The sequence below is a fragment of the Parus major genome, chromosome 17 (genome assembly GCF_001522545.3).
Source record: "Parus major isolate Abel chromosome 17, Parus_major1.1, whole genome shotgun sequence".
Lineage (NCBI taxonomy): Eukaryota > Metazoa > Chordata > Aves > Passeriformes > Paridae > Parus > Parus major.
In genome coordinates, this window is record NC_031785.1 from 4,989,319 (window position 1) to 5,011,892 (window position 22,574).

The 22,574-nt window shown below is 57.4% G+C and overlaps 1 protein-coding gene across 1 annotated transcript; it reads right to left on the bottom strand.

Moving 5' to 3' along the window:
• NCS1 (neuronal calcium sensor 1) lies at positions 1–21,371 on the bottom strand. Its single transcript, XM_015645155.1, has 8 exons — positions 21,028–21,371; positions 8,056–8,080; positions 6,397–6,535; positions 5,852–5,930; positions 5,654–5,742; positions 5,284–5,361; positions 4,851–4,967; positions 1–4,182 (listed from the first exon to the last, which is right to left on the bottom strand). The coding sequence occupies exons 1-7, from the start codon at positions 21,089–21,091 to the stop codon at positions 4,869–4,871; spliced, it is 573 nt and encodes a 190-aa protein (XP_015500641.1). The 5' UTR covers positions 21,092–21,371; the 3' UTR covers positions 1–4,182; positions 4,851–4,868.
• Between the last annotated feature and the right edge of the window lie 1,203 nt (positions 21,372–22,574).

Consider the following 22,574-nt stretch of genomic DNA (forward strand, 5'->3'; position numbering starts at 1 on the left):
TTCATTACTGTCATTAAGCTTTTATTTCCACTGTCACAAAGTTCCTGGGTTTTGTTTCGTTCTGTTATTAAATTGTTTCATTTGCTTGGTTTGCTCTTGAATTCATCTCAAGACAAGGCAGCGGGGCATGCAAGCCGAGACACCGGCACGGACGCACACACAGGCTTCATCTTCACAAACAAGGCTCTTGCTGGAGCTGCTGCTTCTCAGCCCGGGGCTGGGCCACCCCCCTGAGCAGGGTCACACCTGGAGCACAGGGCACCCAGCCCGGGGCTGGCGGCCACTGGAGCAGAGAGAGAAGGGAAGGATGACTTTGCTGCATGGACAGGGCTGACACGCATAACTGAGACCCCAAAACTGCTGCACCCCAAACTGTGCACTGACACTAGAGCCTTCAGCTCCCTCCTCTGTCCTCAGCCCTTGCTTCTGTTCCAGCCAGACCCTCCCCTCGGGAAGGAGAGGTGACAGATGCTCTCAGTAATTGCCCCAGATCTCCTCCTTGGATTGGGGACAGTGAGCTGGCTGCAGGTCACTCACCCACCCCAAATGACCCCCCAACCCCAAACACATGGGAAGGGAGCAGCTCTGCCAGTGATTTCAGCTGCCCCCGTGCCATGCCTGGCCCTGCTCCAAGCAGGGTTCAAACCCAGATCCCAAAACTCCAGGCCAATTCCACCCTCCAGGCAGCTGCACCCCTGCCCACTGAGGAGCAGAATTCCCAGGACCTCAGCCTCGCCATCCAACAGGAATGTGGTGTCCTGATGGCACAGGAAGAACCAACAGGCATTCTGTGAAGGAGGGTGAGATGCAGCTGGTACCCAGCACAAACAGGATCTGGGGTCCCCCCATAAATAAACATCCCCTTCCATGACAGTGCTCCTGGGACCAGCCTGGTGTCATTATAAATTTCATTAATTAATTAAAAGCCTGCTCCAGAGGAAAAACCCTTCACTTCTCCCTCTCTCTCTGGTCCTGGTTTGTGCTGTGAGGAGAGGGCAGAGGGGGAATCTGCCCCCAGAGCCCTCTCCCACCTTCTTGCTCCTGGGAGAAACAGCTCAGCCCAGCCCAGCCCCAGAGCTCAAGGAAAGACGGATACAAAGCAGCAACAGTCAGCACACAGACAGAAAAGTGAAAAGAAAGGAAAGTACAGACATGGCATTTAATGGGGCAACACTGACAGGGACAAATGAGAGGGGGGCACATGCCACAGTCACCGGGGCTGGACCCTCACCTCTGCCTGGCTGTGCTTTGGGCCCCCTTCCCACGGCCAGGGCTCTGTTTTGGACAGGCACCAGGAACCCGAGTATGAACAGAGACAAACCAGGCCTTGCTGGCTGTTCCATCGCGAGCAGGTGTGAGGAGAGGCTGGAATTAAAGACTGGCTGACGTGAATTCCACCCCAGCGCTTCCCACACGTGGGTCCTGCCCTGTGCCCGCAGTCCTGAGCCGTATCCAGCACTCATGCTTGCCAGGGCACAGACACCAAACTGCTTTCCAGAGGGGGATGGCTCACCCCAGCCCCTCCACTGATGGGGAAACTGAGGCACGAGGAGGTTAAGGCCAACATTCCCAAGCACAAGATGCTCCAAGCCTTATTTTCAGTGATACCAAGACGCTGCAGATCCTGGTGGTGCTCAGGAGGAATGAGGGGCCCTCGGTGCTCCCCAAAAGGGAGACTGCAAGCATCCAAGGCAGGATCCCAAACCTGCAGCCAGGGGGAACACTGGGGTCAAAACGCTTTGCTCAGGGACACTCAGAGTGCCAAGAGCCCTGGCAGGGCTGACTCCCTTGGGAGACAACTGTGAGCACTGATGGAGCTCAACCCATGACAAGTCCTCCAAAAATTAAAACCTTTCCAGGGGAAAAGTGTCAGAGCAAATGAGGTTTGCCTTTTCCTGGGAACTGTGTCAAACGTGGCAGGGCCCATCATTCATCAGCAGAGGTGATTACAGCAGTGTCACATTCATTGGGAACATCGATTGGCACCAGGAGGGGACCAGTCTGGCAGATGAGCATTCAGTAAGTTGCAGGCACTGCAAAAACCTACCCCAGAGAGTTGCATTTTGGCCACAGAGCAACGAAGAAAAGGAGATTTCCATGGGAGTGGGTGAGGGACACCCTCCAGAAGCACCCCCACAGTGAAACATGCGGATCCTCAGGGGCAGAAAATGCAGAAGAGGCAGAAATATTGCACGTGGACGTGAGATCAGTCTCCTTAGGGATGGGGAAAGGTGGTTTTTCATGGGCATCAAGAAGTACCACAAGAACAAAATCCCAAAACTGGGGAGTGGGGCTGCACGGTGAAAAGCCAGCATCCCTCGGCTGGGGTATGTCGCTGCCATGCTGGGAGGATTCAGGGAGCACTGAGCACCACCTTGTCTCCTGCATCGTGAGACACCTGTCAGACTGTCCTCCACATCCAGATGTCACCTCCCACCGCCGTGGGGACACTCCTCTGTCTGGGCTTAGCCACGGGAGCTGGGAGACAGCCGGGTGGAAAGATGCTGCTGCCATCAACTGGACCAGAGATGGAAGGGTGAGGCCCCAGGATGGCTTTAGGGGCCCCAAAGGCTTCTTGCACTCTGCTCCTGAGGAAATGCACGGCTCTCCTTTCCCAGAGCAGGGGCCAAGGCAGCTGAGGCATCACCCATGCAACGCTCACTCTCCAGCAGAGATGCCAACTGTGTCCCACGGTGTGGGTGCAGCTGGGGCTGAGCTGGGGACACATCCCAGAGGGTGCTGGGTGTTGATGGAGTTTGGAGAGGCCATGCAGGCCTCGCTCATGATGGGGGAGCTGCAGCCCAGTGTCCCCAGGTGTGTATTCCCAGCCAAGGTGGGCGCAAGCGGCTCCCCAAGGGGCCACGCCCTGGGTTCACAGCAAAACCTCCCGTGTCCTGTGGGAGTGACGGGGTAGGAGACACCCTGAGCTGTGCACAGCCCAGCCTGGCTCTCCCCTGTCACCTCATCCCAGCTGGGATGGGGAGCAGGACAGAGCAAGGCTCCCCCTCTGCCCCTCCAGCACACAGGATGATTCACAGCCACCACCAAACACTTCCCACTGTTGGCAAAGCAGAACATAGCAAAGGAATCTGCTTGGAAGCAAAACCCAACTCTGGGCTCCATTAATACTTTTTCATGCAGTGAGAAAATGAATAAAAGGAAGGAAATGGGGACGTTCTGGTGGCCAGCAGTTTCCTCACCCTTCCCAGCTGAGGGATGGAACTTGGTCTGCTCAGAGTCTGTGCTGAGTGAGCCTTCTTTGAGCTCCCAAAGGGAAAGATGAACAGAAAAATGCAGGGAACTTGGGAACAGGAAGAGGAGAAGAAGCTATAGCATCCCCTCCAAACAGCAGCCAGCCCACGGAGCTTGGGATACAGGGGGTGGGAGGGGAGGGGGAAGGCAGATTTTTGGCTTCATTGTTATTGCAGGCTCCTGGGTCCCCGCAATAGTGTACGAGCATGTAAACCTTACAAATCCTCACCTGGGTGGGTGGACACACACACACATGAGAGACAAAACACAGCAGCAACATTTACAACAAATAAATAAGGATATCGATCGTCGAGATAGGCATATAAAAAAAAAAGCCTCACTTTTTTCCACCAAAGGAAAAACAAAACAAAAAACAAAACAGCACAATACTGTCTCACCAAAAAAAAAAAAAAAAATAATAATAATATAATATATATCCCTAGTGAGCCGAGCTGGGCTGCCAGCGGCATGGTGGGTGACACCAGGACTCTGTTCCAAATCGCCGTCGGTGCCTCGGCTCCCCGGCCTCCCCGGGGGTGCAGCCCCCCGGTACCTCTGGGCTCCGTCTCGGGCCGGCCGGTTCCCAAGAGAGAACCCCCCGGCACATCCGCAGTCCCGTCCGAAAATGTAGGAGAAGGGAGCAAAGGGGGCGAGGAGGCCGAGAGGGGGCTCTGCCTGCGGCGATGCTCCACCCGTTCCCCCGGCCCTCGAGTCCTGGGCGTTCGCTGCCGCTCAGACTGGGTCTGGCGCGGGGTTTTCGTGGGAAAAGCAGAAGTTGGCGAATGGCAGCGGCTGGAGTGCGGAGAGGGGGAGTGAGCTCGCGCTTCGAGGGCATCCCTTGCTCGCGGAACAGAAAGGAAGGCCGGGAGGGACAGGCAAGCTTCACGCGGCGGTGGTCGGATGGCACGGAGAGCATCTTCCCCCAGACATCTGCAGGAGAGGGTGGGCAGAAGGGAAACAGGGTGAGAAGGATGGGCAGAAATCACTGTGGCTGCGACACCAGGGCAAAGCTGGAAACAGAATAATATAAAAAATCTCATAGCTCCCGTGGGGTTAAAAAACAACCCAACCCCAGGACATTGCCTGGACTGTGATAACCAAAAATGCTCCAAGGGACTCTGCACAGCTCCACAGGGCACAGCAAAGACCACAGGGTGCCCAGCCCAGCATCTGTATGATGCTGTGAACCAGTGTCCCTGACACTGCTGTGCCAAACCCAGCTCCAGGGCATAATATAATAAGGTGTAAGATAAATAAAACATTTAATATAATCTGTCTCTGGAGCATCCCCATGCCCCCAGCTCACCAGCTGCCTCCCTGCCTCCTCTGCAACCATGTCTGCTGGTGAGGGCGTGAGCTGTGCCGCAGACAAACATTTCCATCTCCACGGGATGAAGTCTGAGGGGGCTCTGTGATATGGGGAGGACTGGGAGAAACCTGTCAGAATGGGGTCAGCACTCCCTCTGGCTGGATTTGGGGGGGATATCCATGTTTTGGTGCTTCAGCAGAGGAGAATCAGCTGCCTGTGTCTGGGGGAGGTGGGAAGGGCACGAGGCAGGTGGGAGATGGGCCCCCACAGCCCCCAGCACTGCACTCACCGCCGCTCGGCCCCGGGACTATACGAGCCCATCGTAGAGGGAGAGCGCCTGCACAATGGAGGGGTCGGCCTTGGAGCCCTCCTGAAACTCCTGCAGCGTCAGCTTCCCGTCCGCGTTCTGCAAAACACTCCCGTTACTGCCCCGCCTCACCCCGGCACAGCCCACACATCCTCCCCACCCCACTGCCTCAGCCTCGCTTCCCCCAGAGAGCCACCCACGCCTGCAGCCATGGAGGGGACAATGCCACCTTGGAGAGCCTGAAATGCACGCAGGGACCCCAGAGGGATGTGCGTATCCCACGGTGATCTGGGCAGCAGCTGACCTTGTGTTGGTGGGACAAGGAGGCACCTGCAGGAGCCAAGATGCAGCAGAGGGACCCACAGCACCTCCTAAATCCCTTGGCCACAGGGAAAAAACCCTCAAGCATCCTCACCTTGTCCATCATGGCAAAAATCCGATCCACCCTCTTCTCTGGTGTGTTCTCCTCCTCGGGAAGCTCCACTGTGTTTCCCTGCAGCAGCAGGACAGGACCAGGTCACACACCCCTCTGTGCCCTGTCTGGAGGCTGTCCCCAGGCCAGGATTGTCCCCACACGCCCCACATCAGGACAGGGTGCAAGGGGACAGTGCTGGCACTAGAACCACCCTCAGCAGCCAGGTCCAGACACTGCCCTGGCCACAATTCCCCACTGAAAAAGGCCAAAGAAGGAACTGGGGGTGTTTCAGCATTACCACAGAGCCCAGCTCCAGTCCAGCAGGGAACCCCAGGGGCTGCTCACCCCGTGCACCCCCTGCCCCTCTTACCACCATCTGATAAATCGCATCCACAATGTCCAGCATCTCGTTCCTCGTGATGTATCCATCATTGTCCAAATCGTACAGCTTGAACGCCCCTGCAAGACAGAGCAACACCAAGGGGCTGGGACCGTGGTCCCTGCATGGACACACACCCCAGCACCCTGGTGGGGCTGAGCCCACCAGCATCCCCTGGGGAGCACTTACACCTCAGCTTCTCATCCAGCGTCCCCCGGGAGGTGACTGACAGTGCCTGGATGAACTCCGAAAACTCGATCCTCCCATCCTGGGGGAGGAAAGGAGGGGTCAAGGTGCTGCTGCCACTCCTGTCCAGCAAAGTCCTCCCTGCCTCATATCCCCTCTGAGGGGGCACATCCAAAAAGGATGGAGGGAGGGAGGGAGGGAGGGGTGATGCTCATTTTTCTCCAGCACTGTGATGCAGCTGCTGGTGCCCAGCCCACCAGGGGACATCCCAGCAGGAGCAGCTCTGGAATGCATGGACGGGCTCTTGTCAGCAGCACCAAAACACCGCGTTCCCCCTTTCCTGCTTTGCCACTTCATCACCCTTCCCCACGTGACTTTCCTCAACTGAAACAAGTGTGGGGGCTCGCTCCAGCTGCGCTGCTTCAGTTTCACGCCCCAGGAAGTGCTGGAATATTTTGCTCCTCCAGTCCCAGGCAGACAGATTCCAAATCCATCCCACCATGGCCACAGGCCCAGCCCTGACCCATCCCTCTGGATCCCAGACTTACTTTGTTCTCATCAAAGACGTTGAAAACAAAGGTGGCAAATTTGGTTGGGTCACCAAAGGGGAAGAACTGCTTATAGATCTTCTGGAAGCCGGCGGCATCGAGCTGCCCGCTGGGACAGTCCTTGATAAAGCCCTTGTACCTGCGGATGGAGGGCAGAGCATGGGCCCAGGAGGGTCTCCCCCCTGAGATGGGAGCTCCTCCCCAGTGCTGCAGTGGCCTGGAGCTGGGAAGGTCCCCAGGTGCTCCCTGTGCCACTCCCATCACCCACCACAGCACCCCAGCCCTGTGGATGAGGTCCTCGTGGGCACCCCAGGGAGGGTGGCAGAGGGGACAAACAGCAAGTGGCACCAGTGACACCGAGCGGTGCCCACTGCCCTGCCCAACCTGCTGCCAGCCCAAGAGTGGCAACAGGGTCACAACCAGGCTTGTGTTGAGCACTGTGTGGGAGATGGGAGGGGACATGGACCCACTGCCCAGCCAGGACTGACAGCAATGCCACACTGCAGCCATGCCCTGCCAGGAAACAATGGCACAATGACCACTGAGTTCTGTGAGGGTGGTTGGGCACTAGAATGGGCTCCCCAGGGAAGTGGTGATGGCACCAGGCCTGCCAGAGGTCAAGAAGTGTTTGGACAACACTTGCAGGGACATGGGATCCTTGGGATGTGCAGGGCCAGGAGTTGGACTTATGAGGATGCTTGTGGGTCCCTTCCAACTCAGGATATTCCCTGATAATTTTTGCACGACCCCAAGTGAAAGCTGCTCAGAGGAGCTGAGGGGGCACAGCGGGGTTCCTGTGTCCTCAGGTGGCACAGCCCAGGTCACTTCCAAAACCCATCAATGCTCAAACACCCCAAAAAGGGCTCAGTTCCAGCTCCAGACTGGACCTGGGTGCTGGAAAGCGCAGCTGCACCGGAGGGCGCAGGGAAGGGCTCGGTGGCTCCGTGGGTGTGGGCACACGCAGGGAGCGTGAAGGGAGCGTGTGGGACCACACGGGGATCACGTGGGATACGTGAATATTATGCAACATCGCCCAGATCTGTCAGGCGCCCGCTGCAGCGGGACAAGGGCTGGAGGAGGAGGGGAAGGGGGTGGTGAGGTGGGAAACCGAAGTGCCGGTGACATCTTTTTCACGATGCTGCAGCTATGACTCATCGGGTGGGGGGGAAGGATGAGAGAAAGAGATAAAGAAAGCAAACCTTGATTGGTGGGATAGCGAGATGAAAGGGAAGCAGTGGCTTTTCTAGGGCGCTGTGTTCGGTGGGGTGGAGGGGATGGAGTGAGAGCGTGCTGCTGGCAAGAAACTGTGGATCCTACCCCAGCCTCTGCAGGCCCTGCTGCCAAAGGGAACATGCAGGGACAGCACCAGCCTCGTGGAGAGCACCAGGACACCAGCTGGAGAGTCCCCATGTCCCCATGTTCTTTGGCTGCTCGTATGGGGAGGGAAGAGCCACTAGAATCCAGCCCTTGCACAGGGTGTGCAAGAAAACCCATAATTTTCTGGACTCCCCTCTATGAGGCAGCACCTGCACCCCAGTACTGGTGCAACTGTCCACAGCTCCTGCACCTTCCTGCTCTCAGTGACTGAGTGCCACCAGCTCCTGTCCCCTGCCCACTGCCCCATGTCCCTGCCAGCTCACCACCATGGCAGGCACTCACCACTGCTGCACCTCCTTCTCCGTGACTGCAAGAGAAAACAGGAGAAAAGAGAAAAAAAGAGACAGAAATTTAGTACTTTTGCAGTGGCAGCTGTTCCTCTGCACTCCCCACCAGTGAATTCCCTGGGGAACACCCTGGGGCTCTCAATAATGACTTTCCTGGGGGATGCCCAGGCCTCACTGGCTCCATGAGCTGCCAGGTGTTCCCCACATGTTCCCCATGTGGCAGAAACTGCTTTTGAGGCACAGCCTGGGCCAGCCCAGGTGGTCCATGGGGCCAGAGCTGCAAGTGCTGGGGACCCCTGAAACCAGGGAGGCTCACAAGATGTTTTGTGCTGCACTCAGGGAGTGCAGAACTACAGCTGCAAGATGCTATGGACCATGAAGGGGACAAACTGAACATGCCAGGGGAGGATCTGACCCTGCTGTTTCATCTTCCCAGAACTAAAACATCCCTCAAAACATCTGCCAAAACATCTGCCTGGAGGCAGCTCAGGGAAGGGACACACTGAACGTGGGCACAGGCACAGCCCCAGGGCTGGCACCCCCCCACGTACCAGCTGCCTCTGGAGAAACATCTTCAAACCCATCCCAACACCCTGGGGAGCCTCACCAGGCTCTGGAAAAACCCCCAAAATACGACAAAGCAGAAAACAGCACTGACAACCCCAAGTGTCCACAGCCAAGGGACAGCTGCTGAAATTAAAAATGTCCTCAGCAGAGGAAAGGCTCTGAGGGATGCTGGGCAGGGGGCTGGCACTTGTCACTGCGTGTCCCACTGCAGGAGCTGTGCCTGTGCCTCCCCACACAGGGGAGCTGGGTGCCAGCAGGTGGGCACAGAGGGGAACAGCCTCATTTGTCATTTCCCTTGTGTCGTGAGTCTAAATAATGACGAAAAAGCCACAGGTCTGAACGGCGCAGGGATGATGAGGAGAGTGGAGATGTCAGTGTGCAAACGGCTGATAAAAATAGAGACCACAGACACACCAACAGATGTCAATTACCTTGGATGGCAAGAAAGAAAAAGAAAGCAGTTTTCCATCAGGAATGTTTGTAACGTGCCTGGCAGAAGGCGCAGAGCTCAGAGGTGAAGGCTGGGGTGGCTGAGAGGGCACATAACAGCCCTCACTTCATCACCAGTGAAATTTCTTCTCCAGCAGCCCTGCTAGCAGGAATTACTGTGCCCAAAGCTGTCCCCATGCATTGGAGGGTCCCTCCAGCCCAGCACAGGGGTCACTGGAGGGACAGAGACTCCAATTCCCCCCACTTCCCATGGGATTCAGCAAAAACAGCACCCACTGTAGCACCGTGGGGTGTCACAGCTCCCCAGGAGAGGGGACACGGGGATGCTCAGCATCTGGGCTGGAGAATACTGAGGGCTTTGGCAGTGCCACAGGAGGGATTTGGAGGGTTGTTTGTTTTGGGCAGACAGCGGTCTCTTGGCAGAAGGGAGCCAGGAAGGTCACGCTGCATCCAGCAGCCAAGCTGGGGTGGGCTAAAACATCAGTCATAGCAGTTCCAAGGGATTCCCCCATCCCAAAATAAAAAAATAAAAGAAAGAAACGGGCTACACAGCAGCACCCTTCTAAAAGAGAGATCCCAAGTGACATCTCCAACAGGAACAGGCTTCCCTGCACATACCTGCACGGAGACACCAGCCATGACCTCCACCCTGAGGATGCCCAGGGGATCCCCCAGGCACCAGCTCTGCAGGCCCAAGCACACGTGAGCACCAAGGAAAGCAAGTGGAAGGAGGAGGATGAGGGTGAGCCCTCGGGGCAGGCAAAACAGACTGCAGCAGCAGCCAGGGCTGCAGTCAGAGCTCAGCTCAGCCCTCCAGGCAAATTGCCTTCTGCTCTCTCGTTCGACTGCTTTTCCCCCAACATGCTATTTTGGGCCCGGGAGCTGCCTTTCAACTCCAGCAGGAAACAATTAAGAAATTTGTGCTTTTTTTAGTACTGGAGAAATGCTGGTAATGACACGCTCGGGCTGAGGCAGGAGGGAGGGATGGAGCCAGCTCCCCTCGTGCCGCAGGAGAGATGTGTGATGCTCCCAGGAGAGGCTTTTCCTACGGAGGGAACCATTCGGTTTCCAGGCTGGAAATCAGCAGAGGGCTCCCAATGAGGGATTTGTTAATGTGCATCCTGGCATGGAGCCACACGGAGCTCCATCCCTCCTCCAGGACACTGGCACCGGTGCCTGTCCTCCGGCCTTGGGTCCTGGGAAATCTGTGGGGTTTGTCCTGAGGTGGGAATGCGGCCTCGTATCCCAGCCCTTGGAAAACCTCCCACCTCTCCCTTCACCCCTCCACTGCCACCAAATCTCCCCTCTGCCCGGGGGCAGCGTTCCCAGGCAGGGAACCACCCCATCCCTGCCCAGGTCCCTGCCTCCCTGCATCTGCTGTGACCGATGATGACTCCAGGGCTGCCATTCCCAGCCGCGCCGACCCTGCCGGGTGCTGACACTGCGAGCGGCACCAATTAGGAATGCTAATGCTGAGTGCGTGGCTGAGCCACCTGTCCTGAGGCTGGGGACAGAGGACACACGGCGGGGACAGGGCTGTCCCTGAGCTCTGCATTTCCCAGCTCACAGACAGAACCTGCAGCGGCAGCTGCTGCATTTCCCTCCCGCGGCATCGATTACGGCGCGATGCTGAGCGGACACACATCAATTTGCAGCGATGTAAACCTCGGTCAGGGGCGCCCCCGACTCCCCAGAACAAGGGGATGACCCCCAGCAGCCCCCCCGGAGCAGGGCCGGGTCCCTGGCCGTGCTCCAGCGGGGAGCCGGGCTCAGCTGCCGCTCCGGGGACGCCTATAAATAGTGCACGCAGCAGCTCGTTAGGAGCAGCGTGCCACGGCTTCCTCGGGGATGAAAGGCGCTGAATAAAGGCAGAGTATTGTCATTTGTTATGAAGCGCAGCCGGAAGAGGCATCGCCGAGCCGGGAGCCCCAGCGGAGCCCCGCAGGCGCCGACCCGTGCGCTCAGCCCCGCACCGAGCACAGAGCCGGGAACCGCCGGGAGCGGGCTCAGCGCAGGCAGGGCCGGCTGCGGGGACAGGGACAGGCACCCAGAGCAGCTCAGGAGCTGCCTCACACGGCCGAACCGCTTCCAAGGGGCCTCTTTCTTCGCTGGTCGGCCCCTTCCCGCTCCCACCTCAGCCGGGAGGTTTTGGCGTCTCACGTCTCACACAGCGCAGAGAGGCAGAGCCTCCAAGCAGCCCCCAGCCCCCTCCTCCCAGCTGCCGGTACCTAAGTCCCCCCCAGCCCTCTCCCCCCACCTCTCCATCAATCCCAGTGGCACAGGCGAGGACTGACAGCTCCGTCACCACCCGCCCTTCGCGTGCCCCCTCTCCTCCCACCACCCAGCTGCCACTGCAGCAAGAATCAGCTCTGGTTAATCAGTGCTCAAGCCTGTTAATTTGTGTTTTCCAGGCAGAGAGGAGAGGAGAGGAGAGAGCCGGGACTGCAAATCCCCATCCGTCGCCCTGCCGCAGGGAGCTGGCTGCTCGCTGGACCGGCCGGGGGGTGGCTGCACTCGAATGGTTCAGGGAGCCCTGGTCACGGTGGGATGCATGAGGCGACGTGATGCTTCAGCCCCACAGGGGCTTGTTTTGTGCTGACATCCCTTCCCCTGTGTGCAAGGGCAGGGATTTGGCCACGGCCGCAGGGTGGTCCCTGGGCAGGACTGTGCGCACTCAGCGCAGCCCCTGCGTGCCAAAACCAAAGGCACGGCTCTGTCCTCATGCGGGGCTGGGCTCCCGAAGGCTCAGCAAGCACTGTCCCCACGCAGCAGCAGTCAGGAGTCTCCACCAAGCCCCCACACGTCCTCCCTTGTCCCAGCTGCCAGGACAGCACCTTTGTTCCGTGGGCACCGCAGCCTTTTCAGGGAAACCAGTTAATTATTTCTAGGCACAAAGCGGCTTCTCTCACCGCCACAGGGCAGTCCAGCTATGCCAGTTCAGGGGCTGTGCCAACCCCGGGCAACTGATCCAGCACCACACACTGGGTCATGGCAGGGCAGTCCTGCGGCGTTTATTTCCCCCAGGGACCTGCTGTGGCTCCTTCACAGGGTCCCCGGGCATCGCAGCCTGGGGGGGCCAGCACATCACCCCGAGATGGGGCTCCCATCGTGTTTGGAGCTGCCTAAACCTGCTGAGAGCGCTCAGAGCAGCGCCCAGGCTGGGGGAAATCAGACACCCACAATGGGCGCTCCTGCGTGAGCCAAGTGGGTGCTCAGGCGTGAAGGAACGGGGCATTTATGCACCCATGCCTGAGCCAGAGGGGCACTCATGCAAAAACAACCCGGGAGATCATGCGTGGACTAATTAGGCACTCATGCATAAATTATCTGGGTGCTTCCAGGTCAGCTAATTGGGTGCTCATGCATGAACTGCACGGGTGCTGCGGCGAGAGTGAAAGGGCCGCTCACGCACGAACCAGCTGGGGGCTCCTGCATCCATTTTTGTGGGCATTCACGAATTCACGGATTAATTGAGCAGTCACGCGTCCATTCGCTGGGCACTCCTGTGCGAGCTAATTGGGCACTCATGTGTAAATTAGTGTAATTAGGAGATAACACACTCGTGCACACTAATTGGGCACTCAGGTGTGAATGCATCAGGTGCTGGCGCAAGAATTGGACACTCAAGCGTGAGCTAATTGCAGGCGCGTGCGCCAATTAATTGGGCACTCATGCATCAACCACCAGGGCGCTCATGCACGGAGCAGCAGCGCTCGATCCAGCGGGAATTCACTGGGCAGCCATGCATAAATCCAGCTGGGTGCTCATATGTAAATTAATTGTGAGCTCATGTGTGTGTTAATTGGGTGCTGACGCGTGAAGGAATTGGGCGCAGAAGTGGAAGAGTCTGGGGTGCTCATGTGTGAGCTGAAGGGCCCCTCATGTGAGCAGCACCGGCTGCTGCGGGGTGAGCCCCGCACACCCTGCAATTTATGCCGAACACACTCCGCCCCTCTTCTCGGCGAAACACATATTTAAGAATTTTCTGAATGTAACGATGTCAATATTGACCCTCCCGCCCGGCTCGGCAGCGTGTGCGTGCGCTCGCTCCGGCTCCGCGCCAGCCCTGGATCACAGCATCGGCATCACGGTGTGAACAGCCCCTGCAGAATTCACCTCTGGTCCCTCAGAGCGATCACCGGGCTCGGTGCAGCAGGTGCTCGGTGCAGACTTCACACCTGCCAACACAGACACAGCAAGGGCCCATCGGTTTGCACAGAGGGACCCAGAGCTGGCCCCTGGCGCTGCAGAGTTACCTGGGCTAAACACATCACAACCTGAGTGGTCATTCCATGTTCCAGGCCTTGTCCCTACAAAACACTCAGCCAGGAGCACAGCAGCAGCTGTTGCAGGTGAGTGCAGTAGCTGTGGGACTTCATTCAGCCCCCAAACAGCAGCACTCGTCCGGTGCAGAACAGACACCTCCCCGTGGAGAGAGGAAGATGCGCCGTATGCCAGGGCTGGCTGGGGTCACCTCTGGCAGCCTGGGCTGTCAGGTGGCTTTGTGCAGCTCGGGGGCTCAGGGGGAAGCACTCTAGGGACAGCTGGAGCACAGGCACAAGGTTCTTCCCAGTGCACAGCCCCAGTTCCAGCTACAACCCCCAGCGCAGAGCCCAGCGCCCATGGGAGCTGCAAGGTGGTGGAGGGAAAGGGTGAACTCTTGCAGGCTGCCACAGGCTCAGTGCTCCCCCAGGACTGTCCATCAGCCCATCCTGGGGCACTCAGAGCTCACTCAGGTCCCTGTTTGATGAGGGTAACTTTTAGGATACACCACACGTCAGCACTTTGGAAATTTAGGTAGTTTGGTCCTGATGATCTGGTCTCATTAAAATTCAGGTTGAATTCCTTAAGGATGCCCTAGTCCCGTGCTCTCTGCCAGCTCTGGGGCCACCAGACCACCCTTGGCTGGGCTTTTCTCCTGCTCCCAGGCAGCACAGGGCCAGCTCTGGGGAAAAGGCATTAAAACACCACTGTGGCACCAGGGTCACCCCCATGCAAACAACTGCTCTGGAATATGACTGATGTAATTTTCTTTTGCTCCCAGCTTGCCCCAACTACTGTTCCCCCAGCTCAGCCCCATGCCATCCCTGCTCCCAGCCACATCATCCACACCATGGGGTGTCCCTGTGTGGGAGCCCATCCCTGCAACATCCCCAAGGGATTTGGGAGCAACCCAAACTGCGTGGGCACTAACACAGCCAGGGCTGCCTACCTGTCACAGCAGGACATCCCCATCCCAGCTCTCCCAGTTTGGCCTCTCTCCCCATCAGACACAGACATCACCAGCACCACAGCAGGTGTGGGAGCCTCTGAGACGTTCAGAGCTGGAGCTCAACAGTGTTATTGGTGTCATTTGTTCCTCTGAGACACGGAGAAACTCCCGGAGCAGTGCCGGGGTGCTCGGCACTCTCCTTGCCGGAGGTTGCCATTAGTGGTCTGCCTTGCTCCCAGACTGGATAAACAGGTCCATGAGCAGTTCTCATCTCCCCTGGGGCTGGCACCAATAGGAAAGCCAATATGCAGCTGAAATCCTTTTTAGACTTTATTAAATATTTAAGGACCCGACATTAGGCTTTGGAAATTTGGTTTAGGGAAAAAGCAGCAGTTGTTCTTTGAAGCAAAGACAGGAGAGGAAGGGCAAAGGACAGTGCCTTCATTTGGAAATTAATGAATCAGGCTGAAGCACTTCGCAGCAGGAGCTGGTGGCTGTGGCAGGTCTATCCTAGGATTGAATCCCAGCTTCCCCACAAGCCAATGCAGCAATGCCTGGAGGGGCAGAGGATTCCCAGTGCTGCTGGGAGCAGGGATGGAGCAGCCCCCCTGCCTGGCCATCCAGGGGGCAGCTGTGTCCTGCCACCTGCTCAAATCCATCCCTTGGCCACAGGAATTTCAATGTGACCTGGCACTCCAAGGCGCCTTCCCCAATGCAAGGAGAAATTCCTGCCCTGAGCAGAGGAGAAAACTCCCCTCTAGAGCAGTGTGGGCAGTAGGAAAGGAAGTGCCTCTGGCTCAGCCATCACTCCCTGGAGCCATGGAAAGGTCAGGAGGATGCTCAAGGCAAAGCCTTGCTGGCAGCAGGGCCACCTCCGCTGCCCTCCCCGTCTCCTGCAGGGATCACTGTGCACTGAGGGGTGGCCAGAGCAGCTCCAGCAGGTCCAGCCATCAATCAGAAGATGCTGGAAAACAGGTGGATGAAGCACAGGCAGCTCTCCTGCCAGCAGGAGGCGTGGGGAGGGAGCCCTGTGCCGGCACCACCGGGCTGGGGATCCCATGGCAGTGATGGCAATGGAAGCGACACAGACCATGCCCTGGAGCTGAGCAACCCATGGCCACCCTTGTCCAGGGCACAAACCCTGGCTTCCCTCGGCATCCAGCTCCCAAGAAGATCCAGGAGAACAAGGAGGGGAAGGAGGAACAAAGTGACCCCACAAATGTCACCCCGATAACAGAGCGAGCGTTCCCGCAGGCTCCTCCCTGAAGCAGCCGCTTCCTTTGATGCCTTCAGAGCTTCTTGTTTCACAACCTTAATTATAGCGGCAGCAGCAAAGGTCAGGAGAGTGGTTAAGCAGATCCATTAACATGTCAGGGGATAAATGAAATGTGATTCTTGTGATGCTGGAGCAGCAGCAGCACGAGCGTGGCTGGCGGGGACGGCTGCTCCGCTCTGCCATGGACAGAACCTTCAGGGCATCGGTCACATCTCCCCCTTCCCACCCTGGCACTGCAAGAACCTCCCAGAGACTGCAGGGACTCTTCAAAACTTGCTTCTGAAACCCCAGAACTTGTTTTGCTTGCACCTACCTATGGAGGCCCAAGTCCACGTGCGTGTGGGATGCCCTGGGTCGGATTCACTGGGAGCAGGTTGGGGTTGCCTTGGAGAAGGAGCTGGGGATGCCTCCAGACCCCCACAGCCCTCCAGAGGCAGCACAACAGGTCCACACTGACCTTGCAGTGAGCCTGCAGCACAGCAACCCCCTTCACAGCTCTGGTTACACGTGGCTGCAGCAAAAACAGGCCCCAGACAATCTCCAGCCCCTGGGCATCCCTCTGGCACCTCCTGCCCATCGTCCTGACCCAGTGCCCCAAACCAACCTGGCCTTGGACACTTCTAGGGATGGGGCAGCCACAGCTTCTCTGGGCAACCTGAGCCAGGGCCTCAGCACCCTCACAGGGGAGAATTTCTTTCTGATATCCCATCTAACCCTGCTCTCTGTTTGAAGCCATTCCTGCTTGTCCTGTCACTTCAAGCCCTGTTAAGTCACCACACTGACAATTTCACCCAGTATTTGTCACTGAGGGATAACGGGTCCACAGCCACCCGGCCAGCTCACCCTGCTTTCTGCTGGATGAGCAACAGGAGGGATTTTAACACAAACCAACCTGGCAGAGAAACCCAGTGCCTGGGGCCAAACATTTCGGAGGCTAAAAATAAACCAGCAGCAGTGGGGGAGCTACCAAAGCCCCTCCTCTGCTCCTGCCCACTGCCCCAGCCAGCACATTTCCTCAGCACTGGGGTGGCATGATGGAGCAAAGCCCCAGCCTGGCTCAGCCAGCAAGGAACCAATCCATTATCCTGGCTGCAAATGCTGCAATCGTAGAATTTCCTTTCCTTTCCCACAGGATTCCACCCGCCACCACGTACCCCTGGAACTACAAATCAATATGTTTATAGTTTGCTCTTAAACTAATGCCCATTAATTCCCTGCATTACTGTCGAGCAACAGAGCCAATTTTGCAGCTTATCGTGAAAGAGCAGAAAATGATGATGCTGGAGTGAGTTTAAAATCCACAAAATAGATCACAGTGGGTGGGATGTGGTTCTTGGGAAAAGAGCATCTTCCTTGCACCCACTCTGCAGCTTGGGTGTCATTTTGGCAGCCTCGCCGTGGCTCCCACACCTTCACCTGAGCCCCTCTGTGGCCTCAGGAGCACCGGGACTACCAACCCTGACCCCAACCTGGCCCCAGAGCGACGCTGCTGCACCGACAGAGCTCTGAGCATGCCTGATTGCTCAGCTATTGCAGCCTCAAAAATAACACACTGCTGGTTCTGGACATGGGCAACAGCTGTGCAAAGGGAACCCTGAAAGCAAATCCTCCCCAAAATGACTGGAAAAAAAAGAAGAGCTAAAATGTGCTCTCCTGAACGTTTTTAAAACTGCTTCATGATTTTAAGGGTTACTGGCTGGGAGTGCTGCTGTGAGTAGGGACATTCAGAACTGTGTTTCTCTCCCAGTTTCTCTCCCAAGAGTAAACACCATTTCCACCCAGGACATGTATTGTGCACCCACAACTGCACACGTGCATGTCACACACTTCATTCAGGCTGCAGTCACGCCTCAGGACCTTCACAGATCTCCAGTTGAGCAGAACCCTCTGACTGAGGCCACACAAAGCTCTTAAACACAATCCCAAATCCCACTGTGGCCCTAAGATGTGAGCACCTGGCTCAAGTTAAGCTCAGGTTTAAATCCCCACGGAAGAAGATGTGATCCAGGGTGGATGATGGTTCCTCCAAGTCTCAGGAGTGTGGGACACAACACCAAACTGCATCCCTGAGCTACCCCAACGAGGCATCAGGAGGACTAATAAATTAATTATTATAAAGCACCTTGAGGGCTTTTTGATGAAAGGATCTATGAAAGTACAAAGAATTACATAATTTATTATTCAGTATTATTATCACTCAGCACTGACTTCTCCTGCAGGCTCCTGTGTGGCACCAGCCAGGTCTCCAAGGAGGGTTAAACAGCCCTGCAGCCTGGCTGTCCCCACCAGCATTATTCCAGCACCTGGCAGACAGTGGAGCTTGGCATTGCCAGGTATTCCTGGGCACTCAGGGGCCCAGAGACACAGAAAGGCACAAGGAGATGGGTCCAAACCAATAGGACTTGGGCAGCTGGCACTCCAAAGAAGCCCTTCTGCACCTTTAGGTGTCCAAGTACCATTAAAATCTGGCCCCCAGCACTGTAAGTCAGGAGAAGAGTGGGGAGGGGAGCCAAGAGATGAGGTTTCCAGGTTCCTGCTTTTCCATGTCCAGTTCCCAGCAGGGCCTGGGACAACCTGCTCTGAATGAATGCAGGAAATCATTTCTCACAGCTCACAGAGGCTGTTGATGGCAGCCCTGCAGCAACCTCAGCTCAACCTCCCTGTCCACAACTGCCCTGGCACCTGAGCCTTCCCGTGCTCCTCTCCTGGCTGCTCCCATCTCCCAGGACTGCTGCAACTGGGGCATGGCCAGAGAAACACCACAAATAGGAGATGGAGAGCTCAGAGAGGACAAGAGACACAAGAAACCACCAGGCACTGAGGAGCACTGAGGGGAAGCAGAGGTCAACTGTGTCCCATGGATAAGATAAATTAGCAGAAAAGCTGTGTGGGGCAGGGAGAGGGGGTGACATTTCTCTCTGATCCTGCAGAACTGATATTTTTGATATTTGCTTTGTTTTGGATGGAAATTCATACAAACAGAAAATGATGCAATGGAAGGAAATCCCAGCGTGGGAGAAGCCCTTCACGTACCACAGCCACGGCTCACACTGCCACAGGAACCTCCCTGGGACAAATGCAGGTTCCCATCAGTTTGGGTTGCTGGAGACATCTGCCCAGATGTGCTGTAGCAACAGCAGAAACAGCATCACACACAAGGCAGGGACAGCACTTGCTTGGTAATGTGGCAGCCAGGAAATGGGATGGGCAGCACAGGCCAGGGATGCTCTTGGGTCTGCCAGAAACGTGCCTAAATATCAACATGCTGTGGAAAACAAACCTTTTCCAAGCAGGCCCCCTGAAATTCTTGAGCAGGCCGTGGATTTGTGTGTATGACTGTCCCCTGCTCCAGCTGTTCCACCAGCCACAGCACAGGGGTCTGGATCAGTTCCTCCCACTGTTCTCAGCACAGCCCTGCCCTCCTACCTGCTTCTCCTCTGCCTGGCAAAACATGGAAGGAAATTGGTATCTTTTAATCTCCCATGGTCTAAAGATAAATCAGAGGCTCTCAGCCGTGCCTGGGAGGGCCCTGTGAAGTGCTTCACCAGACAAGGGAATGCACTCTCGCCTTGACAGCTGCAGAAAAGGGGCAGAAGTGCTCAGCAAAAGTAATTAGTCCCAGAGACAAGAGGAGGAATGAGCAGAGATCAACAAACAGACCCTGGAATTAGCAACATCTCTCCCTGACAGGCACCACATCACCAGCCACACACTGCTGGGGCACGTTGGGATGCTGCACCAGACTCCAGCCACGCAAAGGGCCACGTGCTGCTGGGTGCTGCTGCTTCACCTGCACAGGTGCAGGGGTCTTTAAAAAGAGGCAGCAAGAGGTCCAGAGCAGGCAGGCAAAGCTCCAGACAGACTGGAAACCCACTGAGGGAGGGATCAGAGGACCACAATCTTTCTTGGAAAGGGTACACTGGAAAGGGGAGGGTACCCAAAAGAGAGGAGCAGAAAGTTGGGAATTAAGTGATTCAAAAAAAGCAATGACCTGCTGGCCTTATCCAGCAAAGAGATATCCCTGTGCTGTGTCCATTGTGTGAAACCAATGTGTCCATTGGTTTCACAGCACTGCCTTTGGCTGGCTTCAGCTGTGAGCCATGGGGCACCACCGCCTGTGTGCCCCGTGTTCTCCCAATGGTGTTGGCACCCTCCTGGGCAGAGGAGCCACCCCAGGTGTGCAGAAAGCCCAGCACACAGGAGATCACCAGCAGACAAGGCTGTGCTGGGGCTCCATCGGAGATCAGGGCGTCACTGGCTCAAAGCGAGCGGGCGATTGCAGCACAGCACTAATGGTACCTGGCCCGGCGCGGCTGCACTCGCCGTGGGCGACAGCTGCAGTGAGGACACCAAAACCCAGCTCAGCTCCAGCCCAGGCTGTGCCCACCTGGCACTGCCACATTCTCACTACTTCCTCCCCCTGAGCACTTTGAGGAAGCCCAGCCGGGGTACCCCAGCCTCTCCTGCCATCACACCCGGCTTGGCGATGCGGACGTGCCCCCACCACCTGCCCTCCTCCCGCCTGTGCCACGGCAGAGAGCAACCCCGCGTGTAGGGTTGTGCAATGCACCAGTATTGCCTCTTCTCCATATGGGAGAACTTGCTGCATCCTAATCTATTGCCTTTTTGGGTAAGCGCTGCCGTGGGACTGCAGCAATGACAGAGGGGAGAGCTCGCAGGTCTGCCGCACGTTTGGGGAATATCTGCGGCCAGCAAGCGGGGAAGCAAACTTGAGCCAGCAAAGCCTTTGTTTCCTTTGTGCATCCTTCAGGAAAAATAAATGATTTTGCTAAAACTGGATGGCTGAGGCACCAGCCACGTTAATTAGATTATAGTGGAGGTCCAGACGGGAAAGCCACTCGCTCAGAAAATCAGGTTATTAAACCGATACTGAGATACTCAGAAAAACATCGAACTCGCCGGTGTCGGGCTCTTCTCTCTACTTCAGAGCGCAATAACAAAGGGAACCCCTCCAAGTAACGCACCCAAACTTTGGAAGCCACCCAGACGCTCGGCACCCTGCTCCGGGAGCCGCTGCCGGGCTCCGGGGAGGCAGCGAGGGGAGGACAATCCTCGCGGCGGGCCCTGGGCACAGGGCAGCCGGGGGAAGGATGCTCGGAGCAGGGGCGGGGGGCGGCGAGGGAGGGCGCGATGCTCCGGTGGGCAGGATGAGGCCCTGGCCCTGCCGCTCCCGGAGGCTCAGAAATAGGCCACGGAGGATGGATTTTGTAAAAAAACAGCGTTTTCTTCTGGCTCGCTGCCCCTCTTCGTGTCCCTGCTGCCTTATGGGCTTTTTCCTCCTCCCAGGCCAATCCCTGAATTCTTCCAACAAAGCCCGGCCGAGCCTGCGCCCTCCCCGGGAGCGGCCCCGCAGGAGCCGCCGCTCGCCGCGGCACCGACCCGGGGGAGCGAGGATCCCATCACACCCCCGGCATCCCCCCGGCAGCCCCCCGGGCACTCACAGTACGTTTTCCTGGTCAGCTCTTCCACAACTTCAGGCTTCAACTTGCTGTTGGATTTGCCCATGGTGGCGGCAGCGCCTCTGAGCCCGCCGCCTCCCGGCCTCGCTGCGGGGCACGGAGCGGCGGGGCCGCTGCCTCGCTGGGGCTCCCGGCCCGGCTACATCCCGCGGGGGGCGGCGGCGAGGGGAGCCGAGGGGGCTTTGTTGGCCGGGGTTTGGCCGCAGAGCTGCGCTGCGGGGCCGCGCTGTGTGTCCGTGTCCGTGTCCGTGTTCGTGTTCGTGTCCGTGTCCCTGTCCGTGTCCCCGTCCCCGGCTCCACGCGCCCTCCCCGCCCTCCGCCGCCGGGCGCGGAGCGGCCGCGGGGGCGCGGAGGGGCGGGGGGGCGGCGCGCCCCGCCCCGCGCTGCGGGAGCGGGATGGGAATGGGGATGAGGATGGGAATGGGGATGGGAATGAGGCTCCGGCACGGCCCCGCCGCTCCCAATGGCGGGAGGACCCGGGAAGGAGAGGGATTCCAGAGCGCCCTCCCCAATCCCGAGCCGCCCCGCAGGGATCAGCGGGAACACGCGGAGGGAAATACCGGGAATCGGAGTCCTGCTTGAAGGTGGGGGGGAAAAGCTGACGGGCAGCGGGGCGGGGGGTGGGGATGAGGAGAAGGGGAGCTGGCGGTGGGAGCACAGAGCCTGGAGAAAGGCTGAGCTCAGAGTCCGGGGGTGACCTTGGTGGGACAGCAACAGCTCCAGTTGTAGGAGCATTTTCTATCTGGGCTCTCCAGATGAAGAGGGGTCTGTTCCCCACGTGGAGGAGTCGGATCCATGTGGGTCCCTTTCAACTCAGGATGTTCAGGCTGAGAGCTGGGGTTGTTCAGCCTGGGGAAGCGAAGGCTCTCTGAATACCTCAGAGCCCCTTCCAATGCCTAAAGGGGCTCCAGGAGAGCTGGAGAGGGACTTTGGACAAGGTCATGAAGGGACAGGAAGGGAGCGAGACGGGGAATGGCTCCACACTGACACAGGGCAGAGTTTAGATTAGGTATCAGGAAGAAATTCTCTCTGAGGGTGGTGAAACCCTCACACAGGTTTCCCTAAGAAGCTGTGGCTGCCCCATCCCTGGAAGTGTCCAAGCCCGGGATGGATGGGGCTCTGAGCCATCTGGTTTAGTGGAAGATGTCCGTGCCTGGAAAGAGGGTTGGACTAAGTGATCTTTAAGGTCTGTTCCAAACCAAACCCTTCTGTGATTCTACCATTCTCTCACATCAGGGCTCCACTGAGCCTTCACTCACTGTCTGCAACGTGTACATAGAGAGATGAAGTTCAGTCACTTCAAAAGCCCCACAGATTCAACCTCCAGCAGGTTTGTGGTGCAGCCAGGAAACCATACAAGTGTTAAAATCATCAGCACTCAGCTTTTCCCCACCTCAAACCCATGCAGGGCTTTGTGCCTCCCCAGCAGCTCAGTGTCTGTGCAGTCATTAGCTGTGCCGATGCACACGATAAATACAGTTTTTTTCCCGCCTGTGTTGCAATGGGGCCCTGCTGGAGCTGCCTGGGCA

Bases quoted from the DNA above. Each gene is read 5' to 3' on its own strand.
- NCS1 (XM_015645155.1), bottom strand. From the start codon at position 21,091: ATGGGCAAATCCAACAGCAAGTTGAAGCCTGAAGTTGTGGAAGAGCTG. The intron at 6,536-8,055 runs GTGAGTGCCTGC...CTCCATCCGCAG, and splicing joins GAGAAGGAGGTGCAGCAGTG to GTACAAGGGCTTTATCAAGG. The intron at 5,743-5,851 runs GTAAGTGCTCCC...TCTGTCTTGCAG, and splicing joins GCTGGATGAGAAGCTGAGGT to GGGCGTTCAAGCTGTACGAT.